General features: G+C 40.5%; 1 protein-coding gene across 1 annotated transcript in view; it reads left to right on the top strand.

Moving 5' to 3' along the window:
• prkdc (protein kinase, DNA-activated, catalytic subunit) overlaps positions 1-16,870 on the top strand; it is a 32,331-nt gene that overhangs the window by 3,553 nt on the left and 11,908 nt on the right. The window contains exons 13-56 of the mRNA XM_085172885.1: positions 40-208; positions 338-387; positions 517-633; positions 975-1,124; positions 1,305-1,414; positions 1,669-1,828; positions 1,996-2,082; positions 2,216-2,335; positions 3,075-3,234; positions 3,324-3,433; positions 3,713-3,800; positions 3,918-4,081; positions 4,385-4,537; positions 5,312-5,419; positions 5,555-5,781; positions 5,909-6,003; positions 6,298-6,400; positions 6,629-6,762; positions 6,952-7,182; positions 7,309-7,535; positions 7,630-7,838; positions 7,967-8,099; positions 8,216-8,374; positions 8,547-8,750; positions 8,862-9,050; positions 9,209-9,313; positions 9,410-9,577; positions 9,783-9,910; positions 10,046-10,253; positions 10,849-11,027; positions 11,128-11,296; positions 12,329-12,394; positions 12,473-12,536; positions 12,648-12,796; positions 12,978-13,118; positions 13,295-13,414; positions 13,508-13,651; positions 13,848-13,999; positions 14,764-14,895; positions 15,228-15,339; positions 15,527-15,651; positions 15,781-15,930; positions 16,404-16,577; positions 16,746-16,844. Of these exons, the coding sequence (XP_085029011.1) occupies positions 40-208; positions 338-387; positions 517-633; positions 975-1,124; positions 1,305-1,414; positions 1,669-1,828; positions 1,996-2,082; positions 2,216-2,335; positions 3,075-3,234; positions 3,324-3,433; positions 3,713-3,800; positions 3,918-4,081; positions 4,385-4,537; positions 5,312-5,419; positions 5,555-5,781; positions 5,909-6,003; positions 6,298-6,400; positions 6,629-6,762; positions 6,952-7,182; positions 7,309-7,535; positions 7,630-7,838; positions 7,967-8,099; positions 8,216-8,374; positions 8,547-8,750; positions 8,862-9,050; positions 9,209-9,313; positions 9,410-9,577; positions 9,783-9,910; positions 10,046-10,253; positions 10,849-11,027; positions 11,128-11,296; positions 12,329-12,394; positions 12,473-12,536; positions 12,648-12,796; positions 12,978-13,118; positions 13,295-13,414; positions 13,508-13,651; positions 13,848-13,999; positions 14,764-14,895; positions 15,228-15,339; positions 15,527-15,651; positions 15,781-15,930; positions 16,404-16,577; positions 16,746-16,844 (6,242 nt within the window). The remainder of the gene's footprint in view (positions 1-39; positions 209-337; positions 388-516; positions 634-974; positions 1,125-1,304; positions 1,415-1,668; positions 1,829-1,995; positions 2,083-2,215; positions 2,336-3,074; positions 3,235-3,323; positions 3,434-3,712; positions 3,801-3,917; positions 4,082-4,384; positions 4,538-5,311; positions 5,420-5,554; positions 5,782-5,908; positions 6,004-6,297; positions 6,401-6,628; positions 6,763-6,951; positions 7,183-7,308; positions 7,536-7,629; positions 7,839-7,966; positions 8,100-8,215; positions 8,375-8,546; positions 8,751-8,861; positions 9,051-9,208; positions 9,314-9,409; positions 9,578-9,782; positions 9,911-10,045; positions 10,254-10,848; positions 11,028-11,127; positions 11,297-12,328; positions 12,395-12,472; positions 12,537-12,647; positions 12,797-12,977; positions 13,119-13,294; positions 13,415-13,507; positions 13,652-13,847; positions 14,000-14,763; positions 14,896-15,227; positions 15,340-15,526; positions 15,652-15,780; positions 15,931-16,403; positions 16,578-16,745; positions 16,845-16,870) is intronic.

A 16,870-nucleotide genomic window follows, 5' to 3' on the forward strand; every position in this document is an offset into this window, starting at 1 on the left:
CATTGGACTGTAATCTCCTGTTTGTTTCAATGACCCCAGATTCCAGAGGTATATACACCACTGCTAGAGCGCCTCCTTGTGGTGCAGATCGACAGCTTCCCTCAGTACAGCGAGAGAATGCAGATTGCTTGCACCAGGTCCATCCTTAAGGTGCTTGTGGCCATCGCTTCTAAAGGACCCGTTCTATGGAGTTTCATTAGCTCTGTGGGTGAGTGGATCATGAGCACACTGGACCTGCTTCAAACACCCTTAACTCTTCATTAACTTCTGTTATTTATTCATGGCTGTTTAAATGCTTCACTGGAGGACAGGACACTTATCTTTGCCTCTTTTTCAGTTCACCAAGGCTTGATCCGCGTCTGCTCAAAACCCCTCACGCTTTCTGAGGTCAGACTTGTGTTTTCTATCTTTTCTTTTTACGCAAATGTGTACAGTTTGTAATAACTTGAAGGCTTTTTTGGTTTGGAATTATTTCCTTAATGTTCTAATAAAGTTCATTTCTCCATCATCTTGCAGGACACATCGAGCAGTTCCTCTGAGTCTTCCCAAGTTCGCACTGGGAAGTGGAAAGTTCCAGCTAGTCACGACTACCTTTCTCTGTATAAAAACCTTTTAGACTGCGATCGGTTGAAGGTACATTTATGTTCTTATGTGCCTGTTAAAATGCATATTACACATTACATATTATTTAGCTGTGTAATCTTGAAACAGCATTTACATATCTATAGAAAAGTCTATGTTCTGCTGTTAAACTGCAAGGAGTCTTTAAAGTCAGTAGCTAAAATTATGCAGACGTCCTTTGAAGGCCTCATGTGTTCACTGTTTTTAATATTCAGGTGTAGTTGATCCTGACATGTGTTCTATGTGCTCTCAATGGTTAAAAAATGCTTTGTGGCTGGAAAATGTCATAAATGAAAAGCCATTTGGAAAGCAGCGCATTTCATTCACTTCCTCACTTGTGGCGTCCTCTGCAGGATTCAGGTTTTTTGGATGGAGCGTTTGAAAGTCAGAATGCAGCTCTCGGGTCTTTGAGCCGTCTCCTGTATGACGAGTTGGTGAAGTCGATTCTGCGTATCGTGGAAAAACTGGACTTGTCAGTGCAAAAAGTAACAACAGGAGAGGAGGTAGGGTCTCACGCTAATGTTACGTTTTTATGTATTTTTCTTCATTGACCCATACATGGGAGTTGGCAAATGCACAGGGTATTTTTATTAGCATCAGTTTAAACAGAGCACATTTAGTTTTTCAAAAGCGTTTCTGCTGGTTGACCTTCATCACCTGCCACTTATCTTTGTGTTGGCCAGGCTCCAGATGATGCAGCCCACATCCTGCCCTCGTCCGACCCCACTGCTCACCTGCTCCCCAATAAGGTCAAAGACTTCACCGCCTTTATCAATCTGGTGGACTTTTGCAGGTAACTGAGACAGAATTTTAACTTTCTTTCCACATTTTCCACATGGGAGCGGAACTGTGTGGGATTCTTTTTATCTTTGCTTTTCCCACTAGTGTAAATTTGGCCAAGTACAGCTGATCTATGCATTTTTTATGCCCCAGTTTCCACTGTCTTCCACCTTGGACACTGGTTTACATCACATTATAATATAAGAAACAGCCACCCACATTTTTTTTCACAACTGGAGTGAAAACTTTTTTCCCCTGCTTCCACAGTGAGTTGTTGCTGAATAAACACATGGAGTATTTTCACTCTTGGATGTATCCCCTAAGTCATGAGCTCATCCTCCACTCCATAAGAAATCCTCTTGTCAGTGGCTTTTACAAGCTGCTTTCTGTCACCATGAAAATTGCCAAGAGAATAAAGTACTACCAGGTAGGTTTTTTATTTTTGGGATATTTGAAAAATGAATTTTGCCAGCTGCTCATGAAACAAGAATATCAAATTTGTTTATCATTAAGATTCTATGTAGCCAGTGAGGCTTGTTCATCGTGTTTCCATTAAATACATAATAAATATAATACATATCTGCCTTTGAACAGGGAGTTGGACTGAGAAACTCGACATCCCCCCAGAGTGACTCGGTGAAAACTGCTTGTTTTGCACTCTTCTCCAAGTTTGGAAAAGAGGTAGCTTCTCATTACAGCGCTTTTGCTGGAATGTTGTAAACATGCTTTCTGCTACTATAAAGTGAAATAGAGCTGCACTGTGGAATTTAAAGTGTATGTTTTTATGTATTTATGTGACATTTTTTCTGGCTAGGTGTGTGTCAGAATGAAGCAGTACAAAGATGAGCTCCTGGCATCCTGCTTGACTTTTGTCCTCTCATTGCACCACAACATTGTAGCTCTGGACATCAAGGCCTATTGTCCTGCTCTTGAGGTGGGATTCTTTTTTTTTTTGCTCCATGATATATTTCTAATGATATATTTCTGTGCAAAAACGCTAATGTACACTAATGTTCAGCTGCCGTGATAGTTGAGAGGCTGTAGGAATATTCAGAACTAGCTTAATTACAAAATAAACAAATAACCAGTTGAGTGTAAATCTCAACCCAGTGACATTTAACAGCAGGTGCCCAAGTAAGTGCAACTTCAAGCAAAGTAGTTAGCAAGCTAGCTGTCAGGCAAGCGTTAGCTAAAATGTATCAGGTAAATTGGTTGCTAAAAATGTTTATTTACTATAAAATATCAGAACATTTTAGATAAATATTTTGAATATGTTTATTAAATAGTAGTTATTAGTGTCAACAATTGAATTTATGCTTGAATTAAATGTAATAATAAAAGCTTAACAGTTAGCCTAGCTAGCTGACAATAATGGCTAAATGATTGAATAGCTGGGCTTTTTTTCGGCTCTAGACTGCTTTTAGAGCCGCTTTTTTATTAAGAAAAGTGAAAATGAAAATAAATGAATTAATAAAAGCCAGTTTGCCTTTGCACCTTGTTTAATGATGTCAGTAAGTTTTCTATATTTCCCTGATAGGGCTAAGAGGATAAACAACCAAAGTGGGAAAGCTCTGGTTTAATTTTTCTTTTCATTAATTGTAATTTTTGCCATATGTGCTACCTGATTCTGAAGACTTGTATATGTGGCTGTGTGTACTTGTAAATGGGTCTAGACTGCTCTGAAATTAGGCCTGAGCCACATTCCTTTGGCCAACGCAGCCTTAGATGCTCTTGAGGACTGGTCCTCACACATTCCTCTGAGGACGATGCAGCCCTGCTACACCAGTGTCCTTCCTCTTCTGGACGGATACCTGAAAACCTCCTCTACTGACAGTAAGAAGGATGATAGCTGAGCTAAATCACAGCTGGTCAGTTGGACATATCATAAACAAAAAGTGTAAATCTGTTGTTGTTTACTTTAGACAAAGATGAGAGCAACTGGGAGGTGATATCGTCTTTGTCTTCAAAAAGTGACAGAGGATACAGCAGGGTGATGAGCAGGCTTCTGAAGAAATCCGACCAGCTTTCTATGGTAATTGATTAGAAGCAACTTGCTCATGCAATACTCATAATAAAGGAGAAGTCTCATTGTTATAACAAAAACTCCTAATTAAGACGTTTCTGTTTTTATTTATGTGTCAACCACCATTCAGTTGTAGTCACTACACAGCCAGATTAATGCACAATTCAGTGTTATTGTGTGTTTCCATTTTTTGTACAAATGCAAAACACAACAGTCATGATCAATAACATTGAACTACTTTTTATTTAGCAACGAGTCCAAAAACCTAATATTAACTTTTGTTTGTAGGAAGATACTCCTCTTGTCAAGGTGAGGCTGAGGGTGGTGAAGCTACTCGGTCACCTGGGAGGAAAGTTAAATAGAAACCTTGTAACTGGTAAGAATTTCTAAAACCAACCCTTTTTAGTTTTTTTTTAAATATTCTACTCTATTTTACATCGATTTGTTATTGTGATGTATTTCTGTTACCATAAGCTTCTGATCTGGCATTTAGTGGTCTCCTCAGAAGAAATGATGAAGAAATTTGTGTCTTGGGATACTGAGAAAAGACTCAGCTTTGCAGTGCCATTCAAGGACATGAAGCCGGTCATCTTCCTCGACCCATTTTTGCCTCGGATCAGTGAGCTGGCTCTTTCCACAAGTGACAGACAAACTAAAGTAAGTCCTCTAACAGTCATTTTTGAACATGGCAAGATACTACACCCATGTTGCTCTCTGATACATCCATCGGAGTGTGAATGTGTATGAATGTTAGATAGTAAGCACTTAACAACATGCTTGTGTGAATGGGTGTGATTGGGTGAATGAATTAGTTGTATAAAACGCTTTGAGGGCTCAGAGTAGAAAAGCACTATGCTACCAGTCCATTTACCATCACTTGGAGTTTAAAAAAAGAAAATTCTGTGAGTCACACTTATCAACATCCACTTTGCTCAGAATTACTCTCTGTCTTTGATGTAGGTAGCAGCTTGTGAGCTGCTCCACAGCATGGTGGTCTACATGGTTGGGAAGAGTGCCCAGATGGCTGAAGGAGAGAATACCATGCCACCTATGTACAAGCTACACAAACGACTGTTTCCTGTCCTACTACGTCTGGCTTGCGATGTTGATCAGGTATTTCATTTCATCTATATGCTGACGATTGCCAGCTTTATCTACCTTTCAATCACTCTGATAGCTCCTCGATTGGACTCCTGCTTGATTGTGTTAGCGTTTGTTAAGTCATGGATGGCTATAAATTTTTTAAAAATTTTAATGAACGTAAAACAGAAGCAATTTTTCCTCTGGTACCCCTCACCTGAAGAGCTTGGTTACTAGTCTTGGGGTAACAATCGACACTGCTGTTAGTTTTGATGGCCACATAAATGGGGTGGTGAAATCTTGATTCTATTACCTCAGACGTCTGTCAAAGGTTAAGTCTTTCCAGACATAACTTGGAAACTGTCATCCATGCTTTTATAACCTCACGCTTGGATTACTGCAACTCCCTTTTAATAGGGGTTGGCAGGGCACTGCAACTGGTGCAGAATGCTGCGGCATGTTTTTAAATGGTAAAAGAAAATTTGAGCATATTACTCCGGTTCTGGCCTCCTTACACTGGCTTCCTATTTTAAAATCCTTTTACTGGTTTTTAAATCCTTAAATGGTGTGGCACCTGTATAATTGTCTGATCTGCTGAAGCCCTATGTCCCCCCCTCGCTCACTCCAGTCAGCTGAGCAGTCCCTAAATCACGGCTGAAACTTAGATGAGACCGAGCGTTCTCTATTGTGGCCCTGAAGCTTTGCAATGATCTTCCTCTTCACGTTAAGCAATCTACATCAGTGCTGGTTTTTAAATCCAGATTAAAAACTCGTTTTTATTCTCTATCCTTTGGATTTCTTTTCTAGGTAACCAGACAGCTGTTTGAACCACTGGTTATGCAGCTCATTCACTGGTTCACAAATAACAAGAAGTTTGAGAGCCAGGACACAGTTGCTGTTCTTGAGGCCATCCTGGTAAGCGTTTGAATACTACAGTTCTAGGTTAAACACAGTTTTTGAGTCTTTTCCCTTTATTCCCTTTCCATCATTGGTCACACAGGAGCTGTTTCTCTGTAATAGTTTAAGCCTCACACGGTTTGCTCTCTTCAGGACGGCGTGGTCGACCCAATGGACAGCACTCTCAGAGACTTCTGTGGCCGCTGCATTGAAGAGTTTGTCAAATGGTCTATCAAGCAAACCACCCCCAAGCAGCAGGAGAGGAGTCCCACCAACATGAAGTCTTTGTTTAAGCGTATCTACAGCTTGGCTCTCCACCCCAATGGCTTCAAAAGACTTGGTGCTGCCTTAGCATTCAATAGCATCTACAGACAATTCAGGTGGAAAGGAATTCTGTCTGTCTACTCGCATTTTTCCCTCTAAATTGTGACCATGGCCGTTAACTGGGTCCTTTGAATTTAGGGATATTATGCTGTGCTGAAATCAGTCATCTGTGTCTCTCTCCAGGGAGGAGAATTCATTGGTGGAACAGTTTGTCTTCGAGGTTCTCGTCATATTTGTCGAAAGTCTGGCTCTTGCACACTCAGATGAACGATCTATGGGTAATTGTCACATCAGCATTGTAGACTGTGCACTCAGATTTTCATGTCATTATCAATCTCTCCCTCTCTCATTAAAGACAGATTATGTAAGACAATCACTCCTTAATGTGTTCTACTTTGTAACATTTGTTTATTTATTTATGCCAGAATTTGCACAAACTGATTTATAGGAATTATATTTCAAGAAAATATGCAAAAAAGTTTGTATTGTGTGTTTTTATATTTGGCCAAATATGTTGAAGGGTATTTTTTTTAGGATTTGTGATGCTTTTCTTGCAACTCCCTCATACTCAGGTACATTACAGCAGTGTGGCAGTGCCATTGACCATTTAAAAAGAATAATCAAACACAAGGCTCCCAGTCTCAATCACCACAATGCAAAGAGACGCATCCCAAGGTTGGTACCATGGTGAAAATGAAAATCCTTTCTACTTCTTTGCTTTTATTAAATGTGCATTCAATTTATACGTCCAATGATGTCAATTTTGCAGTATATCACGCTGTGACCTAACATTGCCATTCGTCTCCATATGAAAACATAAAAGAACGATGGAATAATTAAGGATAAAAATTAGCACATTTCAAACAGTTTAAATAGTGTTCTTTCTTTCTTGCTCTTTTTCAGAGGCTTTCCGCCCGATGAGAAGCTGTGCCTCTCAGATGTGGTTTCATGGCTCTTGGAGCAATGTGGCCGCCCTCAGACTGAGTGTCGCCATAAATGCATGGAGCTCCTGTATGAGTTTATCCCCCTCCTCCCAGGTGAGAACCAACAGTTTAATTTTTGCAAAGGTGACCTGAAAATTTAAAATGGGCACATGCAAATTGAAAAAAGAAAACCCACTTTAAAAAAATTAATTGAGATTTACAGTTTAGCATAATAACTACCCTGCTACTCTAAATGAACTTTTGACAAACACGTCAGTAAATTCCCGAATGTGTGTGACTTAGGGAAGAAATCCCCACCTCAGTGGGTGGATGGCATGCTGAAGGATCATGGCACAGACTTTCTGATGTCACAGTTTGAGGGCAGAGGTCTCCTCTCCCAACCAACACTCTGGGACCTGACGAGCCCTTTCAGTGTCCGAGCCACGCTGCAGTGGCTGGACCTCCTGCTGGCTGTTCTGGACTGCTACAACACTTTCATCGGCCTACACATTATCAAGCCTCAGTACATTCTTAGTAAGTCTATATTTGTGCCAAAGTTTCTCCAAGTTCACTGCTCTGCGTAACATCATCAAATGAATTCTACATCAGTTCGGTGGATTCCAGTGATTCCAATTAATCTCTGCTTATTTGATGTTCAAGGCTCAAAAGACAAATCGAGGTTTCTGAAAGCGCTGCATTTCTTTCTGACGGAGCTGGCAACTCATGAACTGGTAGCAGCAGAGAGCTGTTTCCCACTTGGTGAGAAGACCTCACACTTCAGCCCAAGAGAGGTGGAGCAGTACAACTACAGCAAATGCACCATCATTGTCCGCCTGCTGGAGTTCACCACAATGATTCTTGCCAAAGGAGACAAGGAGCTTTGGAAGGTATCGCTGAATTACAAGAACTGATAATAAGTAACTTGGTGCTGATTCTTCCATTTCAAAGTTTTACTCCTCATGTCCTTATTTTTATTCATAGTCTCTGGAACAAGAGTTTTTATGCTCAGTTTTTTTCGAGCTGACTGCGATGGTGGTTTGCGAGCCGTCCGCTGTAGGCTTCAACATGGCAGATGTGGAGGTAATGAAGAACCTACCAGAGGTGTGTGTTCCTCTACTGAAAGCGCTGCTGGCCTCACCTTACTGCAGTCGTCTTGAAAGCAGCTTGAGGACAAAAATCTCATGTAAAAGGTTGAGTTCTCTTATTTGTTAAAGAAAGACACGTAGGACTTTAATTTGACTCTGCAGCACTGGTGCAATTATCAAAACCACTAATGTTTTGTTTTTTTCCTCCTAAATTTCTTTAATGAACACTGTAGTGTAGAGGGCTTGTGCAACGTAGACCTGTACCATTCCAGCACTCTCAGCCACCATGACCAGATGGAAATGGTTCTGTCTTCCTGTAAGCAGATTCACAAAGCCGGCTTCCTCAGCTCCATCCTGCACAGCCAGGTATGAACATTAAACCAAAGTAAGGTTGCCTGGATATTTTATTATTTATTTATAACACTTACTGCATCATCTCTACTGAATGCACTGCCGTAAGATCTTTTTGTGTGTCCCTTAAGGATTCATCTTATGGCAAAAAACTTGGATCCCAGCTTCTAATGACGGTGTATAAAGGCATAGCACCAGGAGAAGAAAGGAAGGCACTTCCATCCTTAGACGTAAACACCAGGAGGGTTGCAGATGGTCTGCTTCAGCTTGCGTTTTCTCTCAGTCAGCAGGTCAGTGTTGCTGTTCAATCTGGTGTTAGTGAAACATCAAACTGCGTCACTGAACTAAAAATCAAACTGGGACTGATACGATTCCCATTTTGAGCAGTGTTGCTGTGAAGGTAACTAGTGTTTGAGGTAACAGTGCTTTCTAACGTTGTGCATTATTGCTATTTTTTTGCAGAGCGAGCAGTTGGTAGATTTGCTCTTGAACACCATCATGCTTTCTGTGCCCGTGTCTGGAAGTCACAGCCACAACTTCCTGAGCTTCTCGCATGGCGAGTACTTCTACAGCCTTTTTCAGGCAACCATCAACACTGAGCTGCTGAGAAGTTTGAACACAACAGTGCCACGCCTGATGAAAGCTTCTTCCCAAAACCCCAGCATGGTACTTGTCATTTTTAGTTAGTTTACGATAAAACTGTAACCACGGGCATCTGAAGACGGATAACTTCTTGTTTTCTCATTACAAACTTGATTTTTATTTTATGGTGTTCAGGTGAGCGTGTTGCTGAATGGCATGCTGGACCACAGCTTTAAAGAACGATCGGTGAGGAAGACTCAGGGGAAGCAGCTGGTTGAGGAGGTGCTAAAACGATGGATGAGCCTGCAGTCATGGTGGGAGGGAGATTCTTCCACCCCAGAGAGCAAAACTGCCATCCTCCTGCTGCTCTCCAAGCTTCTGCAGGTATCAGGAGGATCAAATTACTGCTGTCTGCCCCCTGCTAAAAAGCCAGAAACTAAAACTGTGAAAATATGTTAAGACCTTTGTAATAGTAATAGTACAGATATATTGGTGTTTCTTTTCATTTTAGTTCATTTTATTGAATTTCTCTCTCTGAACAGATCGACTCCTCCGTCTGCTCCGATATAAAACATGAAGCATTCAGACAGGTGTTTTCCACTTTCACTGTGCTGCTGGTTGACATGAATCTGCCGCTGAATCTCAAGGTAGTAACAGATTTTATTTAAGTTACGGGACAGTTTTATGTATTAAGTTCTTTTCTAGTCGGTGAAACTTTATGCTGAACTCAATCACTTTTTCAGAGCCAGGCTCTGCTGGTGTTGCCCTTCTTCACAACACTCCCAGAGGAGCCACTAGCTGAGCTGCAGGTAGCACTCGACACCCTGGTGGCTTCACACTTCCCCATGCAGTCTGATGAGTTTGCTAAGGGCTCCCTTCATCGCAACAACTACATGGACTGTGTCCGAAAGGTAAACAGTGGGATTTAGAAAGTAGTAGTAGTGTGCGTGTGTGCGTGCGTGAAATACCCTATTTGATGTGACTACAAAAGATTGGTTATACATGAGGATATATATATATATAAGGAGATGGATGGATGGTTATACTGACAATTTGCTTTGGAGGTTGTTAATTTAGACCATCGCAGCTATCAGCTCTACATCTTCCATCTCTTAGTTCCTGGACGCCCTGGAGCTTTCTCAGAGCCCACTCCTGCTCAAACTACTTGCGGGAATTTTGTGTCGAGACACAAAACACATCATGGAGGACCAGTTCCAAACCTGTTTCCAAAGAACTGCCAAGCGGTAGGCAAAAGTTTTTAATTTGTTAGAGCCACATTACAGCAGTGACTCTATAGACCTTTACTGTTCCACTACAAGGAGATGTAGTTGTATGAGTTGCTTTCATCATGTCTAATGTTTTTGCCAACGTCTGTTTAGGGCAACCGTTGAGCGGCAGCTCCAGCTGCTGTGTACAGTTTACGGGGTGATTCAACAAGGTGACGTGCCGATGAGCTCCATGCTGGAGGCCATGATGGAGAGAGTTCTGCTGCCTCTGGCCTCTCACTGCAGCACCAAGGCCCTGAATGACTTCTTCATCACAAACGTCTTTGACATCATTTCTTTCCTGCTCAGTCGATTCACCAAGGTTTGCCTCTTAACACTGTTAACAGTGATCTAGTTAACTCAATATCTTTCTTCACTGATGTAAATTGTGGACAATAACTGAAAAATCTGAAGTCCCCGCTAATTTTGGCAGGAATGCTGGCAGGAACATTGCTGTCAGCATTGATGTTGATGATGGCATCAGTTGTCACGCTGCAGAATCCTCCCTAAAAGTGTTAGAATACCATCAGTATAGGTCACATTAGGAGTGCAGGCTATGTCCCATAGCCTCATAGTCTCATGTTCTGTCAGTCTCCCCAGTTTCTTTTCAGTTAACCAGAGGAAATGTTCCTCATCTTCAAATTTCTGACATGAGTCTAGCAGCAGAGCACACATTCAGCATTCAGAGCTAATTTAACTGGACATGAAAGGTTTTCTGTCACCTCTGTAAGAGTCACTTTGATCAAGCATGAACCCAGTTTTATTCCATGTAGTGCATCTTTTTATTTGTTGACATGCCTGTGTTGTTGTGCTGGCCACTGCCCGTCAAATGAAAGACGAGAAACTCTGTCCCATTCTGTTTTTGTATCATTGTTATTATTTAACCTGAACTATGATCATTCATTTCTCACTTTCAGTCAAGCGAGACAGCCTTTGAGGTCCAATTGCTGAAGAAGAATGGCTGCTACAAGCTGATGGAGCTTTTGTATTCACGGCTTCCCAAAGAAGAGGTTTACTCAAAAGAGTCCCGCATTAATCAGGCCTACTGTCGCTCTGAGAAAACTGAGGGAAATGAGATGTCCAAGACTTTGATCAAGTAGGCCTCTCCAGCGCTTTGGTCACTTAAATTCCATTTTTATTTCATGAATAAGTGATTCATTCGTCATATATGATTACATACATTTTATTACAATTAGGTCGTGTTTTGAAGCCTTCACTGAGAACATGGCTGGTGAGACTCAGCTCCTTGAACTCCGGAGACGCTATCACTGCACTTCGTACAACTGCGCCATCGCCGTCATCAGCTGCAGCTTCAGCGAGCCCAAATTCTACCATGGCTTCCTCTTCAGTGAGAAACCTGAGAAGGTAGTGCTTTGTTTGTATAAATACACCAAAGTCTCTCAGACGGCCTAGTTTAGTACAATGCAGTACAAACTACTTTTTTTTTTAGTTTATTTAATAGAAAAATTGGATATTGTGCTCACACTGATTAGTGTGTAATCGTGTCTTTCAACAAAGTGATGCATGCTGATAAATTTAGAATTAAACAGAAACACTCCAGCTTGTGCTTTTGATCTCTGCTGGCTGACTAAAACATGTTTGTCCTGTCGCACATGATCCTTTAGCAGGGTTTATGTGCTTAAATTAGGAGGAGCAAGAAAACAAAACTCAGTTGACCATAATCTGCATTCTACTGACATCTAGTGGTGACATTTAAACACTGTTACTTGTGATACTCTGTAATTTGTGGAGATACAGAAATTCTTTTATTGCTGCCATATAATCGGCATCATTATAATTGCATTAATAACATTCTTTACAGCATTTCATCTAATAATATTTCTCACAGTATTGATATTGCATTAAAGTTGTTTATTGAAGATGTTTATTTGAAGATCCTTTGTTAACTTTTTTTACAGGTATGGTCAGAAGTATTTCATACACATTGCATAGTATTTGTGCTCATTAAGGGTTGTTGCTTAGTCTACAGAGGGTCTTAAGCTTTGTGAAGCGCGACGTCTTCAAAATCTATTGTGTTAGAGACTAGAGCATAGAAGGATAACTGCAATACATGCTTACAATACACATATAATCTAGAAATGTGCCAGGCCTGAGGCCTTAACTCACTTAGCTTCTAACTGCATTTTAGTCTACTTGGTAACAGATGACCGGAGTCAATAACCAGCCCTCGGAAAAACCTGAAGGCTTGAAGTTTATTACCTTGTATGGAAGGTGTTATAGAAAAGAGAAGTTCTATGTCTGTTTATAGCCATTAAAGATGTACAAGATGTACCATTCACTGTAACTAACGTCTTTAACCTATTTTAATAAAGTGGTAAAAAGTTTACTGTTAGTGACTTCACAGGACCTTACTGATGGTGTTTTCTTTTGTTCCAGAATCAGTTTATTCTTGAAAACATTATTGATGTTGAAAGGATCTACAACTTTCCAATTGAAATTGAGGTATGTGTTGTTGTTTTTTTGTTTTTTTCTGCTAGTTTTAGTCATGGTTTATTGATTTCCTTTTTTTAAACATTGCAGGTCCCGCTTGAGAGAAAAAAGAAATACGTTATGATTCGAAAAGAAGTAAATGAAGAGACTGGAGGTAAGAAGTGTTTCTGTTTGTCACAGACATATAAATGTATCTTACTACAAGTCGTGCATGTTTTACAGCTTGACGGTGTGTGTTTCTGTGATTTATTTGTGGTTTCCACAGAAGCTCCAGTCTATCTGTCCTCCCAGTCATACATGGCTGACAGCAGCCTGAGCGAGGAGATGAGCCAGTTTGACTTTTCCACAGGAGTCCAAAGCTTTTCCTTCAGTTCCCAAAACCCAGAAGGAGAAAAGCGGGCTGTTGCAAAAAGAGTTAGTTTTTTCTCTCTTTTAAAATGAGAACACAGGAGTTTAAAATGACTATTGTATAACCAGTTGAACATTTTTGAAAGCCCCAGTGGAAACCAGTGTTAAGGATAAGTCATTTACTGTTTCAAAATGGCTCTGGTTTCATGGTTATCAAGAAGGTTTGCTAACGTGTTTGTAAATCTAGGAGGCAGAGGAGATGAGCCCGTCCCAGGATGCAATGGTTGATCTAGAAATGGATGAGCTAAACCAGCATGAATGCATGACGACCATGACTGCTCTTATTGGGCACATGCAAAGGAACAACATAACCCCCAAAACTGAACAGGTCAGTGCCAAAGTACGGCAGGTTTTCATTATTTATAACAGGATTAAGTAAGTCTGACGTTTACTTCAAATCCTATATAATCCATGTAATTACAACTCTCTAATTAATCTCTGTAATGAATATTATGAATGTATGATGACTACTGAGGAGTTTGTGTCAAATGCTCTGTAAAACAGGGGAATGTGCCCAGTGAGCTTCCTCCATGGATGAAATTCCTACATGGAAAACTGGCAAATCCATCAACACCTCTGAACATTCGACTCTTCATCTCTAAGCTGATCATCAACACAGAGGAGGTGGATGTCCCTCAGTTAATTCTTTCAAATATAGAAATTAGTTAATAAAATTGGTCGTACGACTCATTTTGTTTTTTCTTTTTTTTTCTCCAGGTGTTTCGGCCTTATGCCAAGTACTGGCTTGGGCCACTTCTACAGCTTGTTGTCTCTGGAAACAATGGAGGAGTGGGGATCCATTTTATGGTGGTGGATGTGGTGGTTACGGTGCTATCTTGGACAAGCCTGGCTACACCCAAAGTTTGTCATAGTTCAATTTATGAATGTGAAAACATGGCACCAAATCAGCTGCGATTCAGTTAATTTTTTATTATTTTTTTTAAACGCTACGGGAGAGTCATAAATTTTATTTTACTCATTTGTTATCTGCTATGATATGATACATTTCTTATAATAAAAGTTTATCATTGATAACTTCTCTTTTTTTTAATCTAAGGGTAACCCCAGAGATGAAGTCCTTGCCAACCGGCTGCTGGAGTTCCTGATGAAGCACTGCTTTCACTCTAAGAGGCCCGTTTTCCGCCACAACCTGGAGATCATCCGCACTCTGGTAGAGTGCTGGAAAGACTGTCTGCATGTGCCTTACAGGTAGTGCTCACACAAGCTTAGTACAAGATCACATCAAGTCCAGATAAACTTAACAGTCACCAACATTTAAGCTGCTGGCATCTTTCAATGTACATCAAATATTTGCATTTAATTACCAACATGGTAAATGGTAAATGGCTTGTATTTGTATAGCGCTTTACTAGTCCCTAAGGACCCCAAAGCGCTTTACACATCCAGTCATCCACCCATTCACACACACATTCACACACTGGTGATGGCAGCTACATTGTAGCCACAGCCACCCTGGGGCGCACTGACAGAGGCGAGGCTGCCGGACACTGGCGCCACCAGTAGGCAACGGGTGAAGTGTCTTGCCCAAGGACACAACGACCGACAACCGGCAACCTTCCGATTACAAGACGAGCGCCCAACTCTTGAGCCACGATCGCCCCATGTGTTATAAACACTGGGGTGCTGAACAGAGAATGAAATCTTTAGGAATAAACACTTTCTGATGAGTTGTTCCTTCAAACCTGAGTAAAGTTGTCTGTTGTCGACTCTAATTATGTCTTATGTTGTTATAAAAAGTAGGAAAAATGCTGCATTATTTTATCCGTTTGTTTATTTGAATTACACTATAACTGTAGAAAATGAGGCTGTACAGTCTCAAACATATTAACATAAATTATAATTGTAAAATAGTTTTTTTTTTCTTGCATGTTTTTTGTTTATTTTTTGTTTGTTTTTAACTAAATGAAATTAATCTGTGGTCCTTGGCTTTCTCTCTTTTCTTGCCTCCTCAGTCTAATATACGAGCGATTTTGTGGCACTGACGCTAACAGCAAAGACAACTCTGTCGGGCTTCAGCTGCTGGGAATCATCTTGGCAAACAACCTCCCTGCCTACGATGTGTCGTGCGGAATTGAATATGAGAGGTAAAAGTTGCAAGTTGGAAGATGCAAGTTGAAGTCACGTAAATCAGCAAGCAGGAAGCGAAAGGCAGACTTTGGTGTATTTTTGGCAAATCCTTCTGGATCTTTCCAGAGTTCACAGCAATCACAGGTTATAATGGTTCTTCACCAAATTGTGCTCAAGGTCAGGGTTACATTCGTCGAGCAGTAATGTGTGAAAAGGATCGCGATCCAGATGAGCTACTATGCCACTGACATTATAGTCACATGTATATATGTGTGTTGTAGCTCATGTACTGCTGTGCTGCAAAAATATGATTTCTGTATGGTGTCCTTTTTCTTTTTTTCTCCTTCAGATACATTCAGTCTCTCACCACCAACGTGTCCTATGTAAGATATAAAGAAGTCTACTCGGCTGCTGCTGAAATTATCGGCCTCATCCTGAAGAGCATGACTGATATGGGCGAGGTATGAACTTTCTCTAGTTTCAGTTCATTTATGCCTCGACCACATGTCAGATTTATTTTGACGAGTCTAAGTGTTTATCTTATGTTATCCTTCTCAAATCACTGAAATCCTTTTTCAGTTTTATTGCAAGAATTGTTGTTTTTTCCTCACAAGTATGACTTAATTTTTTAATGTTTTTATTGCTTAGCAACATCAAGAACTTCTCAGTCTTGCTACAAGTAAGATAACAAATCTGAAGAAAAAAGACCTGGATGACAAGTTCATTATTTGTTTGAACAAAGTCTCTAAGCATTTTCCTCCATTTATGGATCGGTAAGTTTACAGTGCGAATTTATTTATTCATTTATTTATTTATTTATTTATTTTAGCATAATTTTCTAAATGTAATTATCAAGCTACCTTCCAAGCTTTGGTCTTCATTATTTTCTTTGTATTTTTTAGGTTTGTGAATTATGTGTTCTTCCTCCTGCCAAAGCTGCACGGCGTCTTAAAGACTAACTGCTTGGAGTGCGTTCTGAGCCGTGCTGATGTCATTCCAGACATCTTCCTGCAGCTGAAGATCACCGGCTTCATTCAGATGATGAACCATAGGCGAGTTCTTCCTTACAGCCTCTCTGTTTAGTTTCTTTTTTCTTTTCTTTTTTTATTATCATATCCACCATCATCATGGCAAAAATGTCAGAAATGATCACAGAACCCTATTGGGCCTCTGCGGTGGAGTTTTCTTCTTTTATACACGCCAACAGGGCCAAACATTTGAATGTAAAATCCTTTAATGGTGATAGAAGCATTAACCATACGGAATCAATGGGAATTTGACATTTAGGGCATTTTTTTTATTTAGTTTGTGATCAATTAAATAACTATAAATGTGGGGTGGGTTAGCAGGTGATCTATATGCCGGGGTTCAGCTCCACCCTGGGCCATTTCCTGTGTGCCATTCGCCCTGTTCTCTGTCCCTTCTTTCTTGTCATAAAATAATAAAAGCCAAAAATAAATCTTACAAAATGAAAAGTGTAAATTAAGAGGTGCCGAACCATGTTCCTCCACATTTCTCTTTCCAGGGATGAGGCACGGCAGAGAGCATGCCTCGATATCATCCACAAGATTATTCCCCGTCTGACGCCGGTGGAGCTTCAAGAGCTGCTGGGCTCTGTGACGGCTTTCGTCTCTCATCCTTCTCCAGTCTGCAGAGAGCGGATGTACGACATCCTAATGTGGATCCAGGACAACTATGGGTGAGGCTTTTTGGCTTCCAGTCTCAACCAGATCAGTTTACTATTTTTTTGTTTGCCTTATTGGTATTAGTGTTTTCAGATTCGACCCACATAAGGCCTTTGTACAGTCTTTTTTTCAGTAAGATCGTCTGACCGTTTTATTCATGTGACATGTTATTTTTCTTCCAGCGATGATGAAAGCATGGAAGACAACACCTCACTGGAAATTCTCAATGCTGCTAAAGAAACACTGCTTCAGGGTTTGTCAGAAGAAAATCAAGGTCTTCAGTAAGCACCCAATATGACTTGCATAA

Source organism: Neolamprologus multifasciatus, chromosome 9 (genome assembly GCF_963576455.1).
Source record: "Neolamprologus multifasciatus chromosome 9, fNeoMul1.2, whole genome shotgun sequence".
NCBI classification, from domain to species: Eukaryota; Metazoa; Chordata; class Actinopteri; order Cichliformes; family Cichlidae; genus Neolamprologus; species Neolamprologus multifasciatus.